Genomic DNA, 8,895 nt, shown 5'->3' with positions numbered 1-8,895 from the left:
AGTGTCTATGCTGATCATAGAAGAAAAGTCTCTAGGGGTGAGGACTCTTCTGAAAAGATGCAAGGAGGAAGAGAGCTTGAGCTCTTGCAAGCACACACACACACACACGCTCCCCAAGGAGAGATGCGGAGCACACAAATCCTTGCTTAATAAGTTGGGAAAGTTTCTCCTTGATCTCTATGGATTCGGAGGGAGGGGGGGGAGAGACACATCTTATAGGGTGTTTTTGAGATACACACACACACACACACACACACACACAAACCCTAGAAGAGAATACCACAAGATAAGAGGCTAAGAATTGTTCTTCTTCTTCTTCACAAAACAAAAGGGTTCTAACAAAAGATAAGGGAAATATAACATAAGTACTAAATTACTATGTACATGCGGTCCATAATATGAACACACTACGTGAGTGAGATGGCAAGATAAGTATGCCATAACTTAATGGTGGACTAGTAGCTGGTGTAGTCCCCAACTGTAGAAGCACTAGCGAAGATCTATCATGTCAGCATCCTACCAAACATGCCAGTGATGTAAGTGGTGGAAACGGTCACCCAGGCATATCATAAGTGTCAGCTTGTGTTGAGCTTGACATCTCAACACTCCCCCTCAAGCTCAACTCCATCTCTAGGACTCCAAGCATAGTCCAAAATCTACGAAGCTTCTTTGCTCCAAGGGCTTTCGTGAAAATGTTAGCCACTTACTCCTCTATGCTAATGTACATGAGATAAATGTCTCTTGCTAAGACCCTCTCTCTGAGATGAAGTGATAGTGGACCTCTATGTGTTTATTTCGTGCATGAAAAATCAGGTTCCTTGGCAACGCTATATTGTTGCTAAGGTTGTCACAATAGATGTCAAGATAATGGGGTCATTATATTTGAGAGTAGGAAGCTTACCAACAAGGAAATGGGATTGCATGTTTATGAGAAAAGATGCGTACTATCCTTCATGCCATCAAGAAGTGGCATCATTACCTATATGGTGCCCATTTCAAGGTGAGAAATAACCATAGAGTGCTAAAAATTTTCCTATCCCAACCAAACCTCTCTCCAAATTTATGATTTTGAGATATTATACACACCATGCAAGGACAATGTGGTAGCGGTGCCGCAACAAGGACAATTTGGTAGTGAGGATGCATTGTCATAATTTTGAGACATTATACACACCATGCAAGGACAATGTGGTAGCAAGGATGCATTGTCAAGAATGTGGGCTTACACTATAGCATTACAATTGCTACTTCTTAGGCTTTACTACTTTTTAAGTAGTCTATAGTGGTTTATAAGAAGAGTCTACCACTTTGCAAGTTTCTTGTACTAGCTTTAAAGCACTCTATAATAATGTCTAAGTAGTCTGGAGACTACTTTAAAGCCTCTATATGAGGCACCCCTATAGCACTTAGCACTAGAGAGACCACTTAAGGGAAACAAGTAATGCAATGTTTCTAAGCACACCACTAGCACATAATGTAAGTGAGATGTAATGAACATAATGATAAGTGAGATATAATGAACATGGTAGGAAAAAGTGCTAAAAACAACACACCTTTTACCATTTTATGGTCGAAGTATTTGTGAGGATGAATGGACACTATCATTTTTACAGCATCAAAGGATTCTCTGTGTGCACCCAAGCTGCACACAATCTTCCTTTATATGGCACACACACACACTAACAAAACATAGAGGATGGTAGGGATGTCTACATGGAAGCATGTAGACACCCACTACCTCTTCCTCTATTGATAATCTACAAAGTAGTAGACTAATCTGCAATTAGAAAGTTCCCCTTATAAACACTTGTATGGGCTCAGAAGGTACAAGAGCTAAAGTACAAAGTTGACTCTTCTCTACTTGTTTTAGAAAGTCATCCACAAAGCAACCTTGTGTAACTGCTTCTTCAACTTCATTCAATAATTTGATGTTTCTACAGTAAACACAAGACTCATACTGTGGAGAAGAAAAATAAATGATTATGCCTTGAAGATCAAGATCATTATGGAATCCCTTGCATATATTGGTGTTTCTCTTGATGAAGATGATAAGGTGAAAGTATGTCTACGTGGTCTTAGGCCACAATAGTAGGTATAAAGCAAGATTGGTTGCTAAAGGTTATGCTCAAACTTATGGCATTGATTATGAGGAGACGTTCAGCCCTGTTGCCAAGATGGCAATTGTGAGAGCTGTTATTGTAGTGGCTGCATCAAAAGGATGGGTTTTACAGCAAATGGATGTTAAGAATGCGTTCTTGCATAGTGATTTGCAAGAAGAAGTGTATATGGATCAGCCAAAGTTATGAAGATGTGGGTCACCCTCATTTTGTATGCAAGTTGCGGAAAGCCTTATATGGCTTGAAACAGGCATTGAGAGCATGGCATGATAAGATAGCACAATATCTTATCACCATTAGCTTTCATGTGGCAGATGCTGATCATTCACTCTATGTATGGAAGAGTGATAAGGGTCTTGTCATCATCACAATATATGTGGATGACTTGATTGTTGGGGGTGATAGTGAAGAGAAAGTTGGGAGTGTGAAATACCTCCTTAAGTAGAATTTTGACATGAAGGATTTGGGTGAGCTGAGGTACTTCCTTAGCATTGAGGTTATTACAGCCAAGGGCATATGGCTGTCATAGAGGCAATATAAATTGGACATGCTATCCAAATATGGTATGGCTGATTGTAAGCCAATTTCTATGCCATTAGATTCAAATGGCAAGTTCAGTGTAGTTGTGGGTGAGATTTTGGAGAACCCCATTACATATAGGAAGATAGTGGGTAGCTTGATTTACATGACAATCACCATGCCAGATTTGAACTATACAGTTAGATTGCAAAGCCAATTTATGCAGGTTCTTCAGAAGTCACATTTGGATGGTGTGAGGTGCACATTGTGCTATGTGAAGTCTATAGTAGGCTATGGTCTCTTTTATGAGGTTGGTACAAAGTTACAGGTGTTTGGATACACCGATGTAGATTGGGCTAGTAGTATTCCAGATAGGAGATCTACGAGTGGATTTATGTTCTCCTTTGGGAGTGGTGCTGTGACATGGAGCAGAACAGTTGCCTTGTCGAGTACAGAAGCATAGTATAGGGTTGTTGCAATGGCAACATGTGAGGCAGCTTGGTTGTGCAAGCTACTTGGTGATTTGGGGCTACAGGTTGACAGACAGATAGGATGCATTGTTAACACATTGCCTCTTGCTTACATACCAAGTGATCCAATTGCTAATTGATTTGAAGTAGAATATTAATGATGAGATTTTTCTTGGTCGATTTCCTAGCTAAGCCTTCCCACCCCTTTACCAAGTTTTTAATAATCCAAGGCAAAGGTTGGGGCCATGTCTTCACCATCATATACCTATTTACCTACTTATCACTTTATCAAAGTGCTCACAGTAGTTCAAGACATGCTTGGCCTCTCCACCAAATGCCAAGGGTACACTCTCAACATGCTAGATCCCATTTTGCACACTCGAAATGAAATTTCATAAATTGAAATGAATTCTAGCAATGTAGAGAGAGTAATGTTTGAGAGCTTACAATTAAAGGCATGTACTTATGCTCATGTACATCACAAGAACTTAGCATGAACTCACGCTTCCATTATGCTAATTTTCCACTTCCATCACCAAATTCCATTGCTCCAACACTTCCAACGGTCATCCACAAGTAGAATAGCAACATATACCTCTAATAAAGGTAAAAACCACATGCACTTACATGATTTCTTCTTTTATCAATCCAAATGTTGGCTTCTTCTTATGTGTAGTATAAAGTTTAATAGAAGAGGCTTGTGAGAATGATTAATGGCATGTAGAGGTCCAAGGCAATGTAAACCTAAATCAAGGAAATGTAAAAATTCCTTAGTTTATGAGGATTCTACCCTAAATCTTGATTTCTCATAAAACCCTAATTTCTTTGGCCAGATAGGTCAAGAAATGCAGGGTTGGATAGAAGAGACCATGGGAAAGAGGATTAGTGATTGAATTTATGAGAAATATCAGTGGAAAATCTAATCTTGGAGAATTTTTCTAAACCATGTTCCTCTTAAGAAACCCTAAATTCATGAACATTATGTCATGAAAATGGTATGGGAGAGGTCAAGGGGAGCTTGAGGAAGAGAAATAACACCTTGGAACACAAAAATTCATGAAAGAAACCCTATTTTTAAGAAAAACTCAAAAAACCTAATTCCTTGGGGGGAAATGAAACATTGGTGTGGCATATATGAGAAGAGGAGAGCATGTAGAAGATGGCTATGGTGTTAATTTGTGAAAATAAGCATGAGTAGCCCTAATTTTAAAGAAAACCCTAAATCACCAAAATCAGCCTCAAATGAAGCCTTGAAGGAATTAACATGAAGCTTAGTGGAGGGAAACAAGCTCCAATCTCTATATTTTCAAATTTTACATCTTCTTCTCGGAATAGCTTCATCAAGATAGCATGGCTTCAATGTTGGTGGAGAAAGAGAAGTATAGTGTGTACTAGAGAGCCCAACCTCAATGTTTCCATGAAGGCTTCAAAGAGGGAAAAGGAGAAGAAGAAGAACACTCACTTTTCCTCATTGTTTAAATGAAAAAGAATGCTAAAAATGGAAAAAACATTTTTCCTTCTCCCTTTTCTCCAAAAATTTACTTAAACCATAGTTCAACACTCAGTTTCTCCCCAATTTGAATCTGACACTCCATATTTAGCAAGATTATACTTAATCTTGGCTAAAATTCAAGGAAATCGTGCAACATTTTTTAAGAAAACCAAAACAAGTGTGCACATATTCAAGAACTTATGGAAAAGAAACATGTAAAATTACTTAAATTTTATCATTCTCTCTTATCCCCTGGTCAAATCAAAGCTCTGATACCAAATGTAATAGAATTGCTTGTGCACAAATATTAAAGCTGAGATTAGGGAAAATAGAGTAATCACCATGAAAGCTTGCATACAATCAAGGTAAAAATCTCATACAAATCCATGATGCCTAAGTGGTTTAGCCTCTTACCATGAGGAATAGAGAAAGCCTTCCATACGCCAAATGTGTGTAATCCAAAGGTTCCAAGATTGTGCAAAAGATACCAATGGTGGCCCATGAGCAGCTCTTTTATACTTGAGTCCACGATCATAGTCCTTAAACCTAACTAATAAAGTTGCTACTTCATTACAAACCCAAACGGATAAGACCCATTTGGTTGTAAGTTAATACGGCCACTCCTCTAGCAAAAGGAGATTAGGGAGGTTTCACTCTCCAAATGGATAAGACCTATTTGGTTGCAAGTTGATAAGACCACTCCTCATATTAGGGAGGTTTAACTCTTCCAACCTATAAGGTGCCATGTTGTTCCAAGAAAACTTTTAGAGGATGGATTTGGCTTGTTATACAAGCTTGATGCTAAAAGGAATATAGCATGATACAAAGCCAAAAGTTCCAACTAAACATTTATGCCATTGATAATAAACTAAAGAGAATATTAATTAAACACATGACAAAGCACCAAAATTGTAGAAGACTCAACACCCAAAAAAAGTGAGCCATAAAAAATGATATAGATAATGAATATCAAGGATTAGTTTATGTTGACCAAGAGACTCTGACTCAAAAAAGAATCCAGGCATGACCAATAAAGCAAAAGAAAATAAGTGTGCAGATAACTTCAACCTAATACCCGTTTTCTCCTACTTGGGCAGGTAGTGACCATTTATCCAATATAGGACATCTAATCCTTTTTTAGGGTTGTAAAAAATACAGCAACTTAAGGAGCTTTCATGCATTATTAATTTACATGCATAAGTGAAAGGGAGGGAGGAGGGTTAGGGGGTATAAGGAAAAAATCTTTATTTGATCCTTATCATGCCACCAACTGATGGGGCTACATAGTCATATGCATGGTCTCATTTATTTTCCAAATAAAAACCTAGAAGAAAGCATGTCTTCTAATTTCATATAGACTTGTAGTGCTCCAAAAAATTCTACTTGAGCCCCTACTTCAATCATGTCTTACTCTCCAAGATAGCAATGTTTTGAATTTCTTCTTTGAAAGTCAAAAGTTCCCATCTTTGAAAAACTTCTATATTTTGTTATTCTTTGCATCTTTTAACACCATTGCACCTTTAACACCAAAAAATTAGCAAGGTTTCTTAAAGCCTTGGTAATATCAGTACACAAGAAACCATAGCAATTTGGACTCTCATCTTAACGAAACAAATCTATTAAATTATTGCTTGGTAGGATATAAAATCGTCCTCACACACTTTTATGTCGCGTTACCAAACCAGTGTTAAAACTTGACCATGTTCACCACCAATTTGCTAGATTTTATGGACTTTTGCCATGAAATTTGAAGCACCAACTTGGCAGCTTAGCATGAACAAACTCAAATTTTCTTGGATTTTGCTCATCATCATAGAATGTTCATCACACGAGAATGTAGCTCTTGAAGGCCCACCCAAGAGAGCATGGGTTTGAGTCATAGGAGGAAGGTGGTACAAGATTCTTCAAAGTGCTAATATTTCTCTTGGTGGGCTGGCCATGGCCATGGCTCTTGATCACATAGTATTCACGGCGTTAACTTGCACACCAACGAAAAGCCGAGGAATTCATAATATTTGCTAGGCCAGAGAGAGGAGAGTACATATGTAAGACACTCCTATCCTAGGGCTAGTTGTATACACGCATTATTACTATTATTACAACATATACACAGACACGGAGCAAACACTTTAAGAATTTAGAAGATACCGACTCCAAGGAGAAGAAGGGTGGAGGAGCCGTCGCAACAAGCTGGGCACTTGTTGTTGTTGATATGAAGAAGCCTGAGAAGTTTGCTAGCTCGGCTCCTGGCCTTAGGCGTGCACTGCACCTGCAATAGCAGACACAGCTTGGCGCAGGCTCCCGACAAGGCAGCGTCTTGAATGGGCGAGAGCCTGTGATTGCCCTGCTCCTGCAGCTCCTGGTAAGAGTGGCTGCAAATGGAGAGCAGCGCCCCCACAGCGTGCTCTGTGCCCAGATCCGATGCTCTCAGGAGCTTCTTCACAATCACCGGCACGCCCAGCGCGTGTCCCACCACGGCTCCCCGCCCTTCCGCACTGCGGCACAGTAGCTCCAGAAGAGCCAGCGACGCCTCTGTGGAGCCTTTGTCCGCATCCGGCAACCGCTCGATTAGCAGCTCCACGGCGCCGCTCTCCACCGTCTGCGCCGCGTTCCTTCTGCACAAGTTCAGCGCGTACAGAGCCTTCAAGCACACTTTCTCCACCGACAATAATCTGGGCGCAGAAAACATATTAGAGCTTGTTTCTCGCAGTAGGGCTACCAGCCCTGATGTGATGCCCTCGGCGGCTCCCATGTCGGCTTGCCTCCTCTCATCTACGGTCAATAACCGTTCCACCAGTGTGGCGACATCCGCCCGCGTCTCCATGCTTCCTCGGTTGAGAAGAAACGCCAAAGCTGGGGCTACGTGATCCTGCTTCGTCACGACTTCGCTTGTCTGCTCGTCTAGAGGGAGCAGCGAAAGAATATGCAGAGCTTCTTCCACGCAAGCCATCTTCTTGCTCCCTACATCATCGCCGGCAGCCACGCAATGTGAGGCCAAGAAGGACGCTAGCACACTTGGGGCTCCGTTCTGTGCGATACAGATGGCGTTGCCAAGACTGTCCTTGGCCAGGTTCTTGAGCTCGTTGAGCGCTGGTTGGGCGCGAGAGGGGTCCATTGTAGCTATGTGCAGGAGGCGGCGCACTTGGGAAGGATCTGCGGGGGCTTTGGGGGTGGGGATGCGTTCGATGCCCAGGGATCGGTTAGCCACGCACCACTCCTGGATGAGGCGTCGTAGGGTGTGGTTCGGGGTGAGCGCGCGGTTGGGGAGGAGCTCCATGGTGGCCGGGCAGGTCTTATTTCCCCGATCAAACCAGGCCCCGATGGAGGGGCGGTCATAGGTGACACCGTTACACACACACACCGGGTCTCTCATCAGGTCCAGCGAGATGGGACATCTGAAGAAGGGAGGGATTGACACTAGCTCTATCTTCTTCTTCTTCTTCTCATCATCATCATCTTCATCTTCCGCTGCAGCAGCAGCTGCTGCTGCTGTTGTTGTTATACTAGCAGTCGCCATAATTATATCCCACCCACCACCACCACCACCACCACCACTACTACTATTCTAACCTCCTCCTCCTCCTCCTCCTCCTACTACAATATAACGTACGATGGCTGCCCAAACAAACTCTTACAGATTCTTTGAACTTTGGCGCCTCTGATCCGATATTGAATGGGGAAAAGGGAGCAGCTGAAGTTACCCACAGACAAGCACGACCGTGCACAAAAAAATGAAGGCGGTCGATCAAGCAGCTACGGATGACTTCACACAAGACTAGCTGGGTTGACTTTGGTTGACTTTGTTAGCCCCGCTGATCTCACTGTACGCGTCACAATCGTAAAAGAGATTGCCATTAGATAGATCGATCCATCCAATACTCCAACGCGAACCAACTTTTTTCTTCTACTTTTTTTGGAATAATATGTATTTATATTTATATTTACAAGATAAAAAAGCTTCCATTTACAAAAGCTCTCGTTCACACCTACCACCTCCATCCTACTCCTAATCCTTGTTTAGTAAATTACAAATTTGATCCCACCCACACAAACTATGAATGCTCCGAGCATATATGATAACCCAACTGCAATACATGCCACTAGAAGAGAGTCATAAGTACATCCTTTGGGCATGAGAGAACCAACATTTTTCTAAACTACAAGGGGGATGAGAAAAGGAAAGTTGTCTTGGACATTTCTCTAGTTTTTTGGCTACAAGCTCTTACTCTCCTTTCAAAAGTAACTCTTCTAAAATTCGATCTTTTTCAATAATGAATGCTCTATTGTTTGGCTGAAT

At 41.5% G+C, this 8,895-nt stretch overlaps 1 protein-coding gene across 1 annotated transcript; it reads right to left on the bottom strand.

The window, feature by feature from the left end:
- Positions 1-6,375: 6,375 nt before the first annotated feature.
- Positions 6,376-8,487, bottom strand: LOC147604432 (U-box domain-containing protein 26-like). Its single transcript, XM_086795514.1, has one exon. It carries the CDS (start codon positions 8,113-8,115, stop codon positions 6,736-6,738), a length of 1,380 nt encoding a protein of 459 aa, XP_086651640.1. The 5' UTR covers positions 8,116-8,487; the 3' UTR covers positions 6,376-6,735.
- Between the last annotated feature and the right edge of the window lie 408 nt (positions 8,488-8,895).

The sequence above is a fragment of the Cibotium barometz genome, chromosome 62 (genome assembly GCF_041138505.1).
Source record: "Cibotium barometz isolate CiBa-2024 chromosome 62, ASM4113850v1, whole genome shotgun sequence".
In the NCBI taxonomy this organism is placed as follows: domain Eukaryota; kingdom Viridiplantae; phylum Streptophyta; class Polypodiopsida; order Cyatheales; family Cibotiaceae; genus Cibotium; species Cibotium barometz.
Note: the sequence above shows the minus strand (reverse complement) of the source record. Positions and strands in the feature narration are given on the sequence as shown.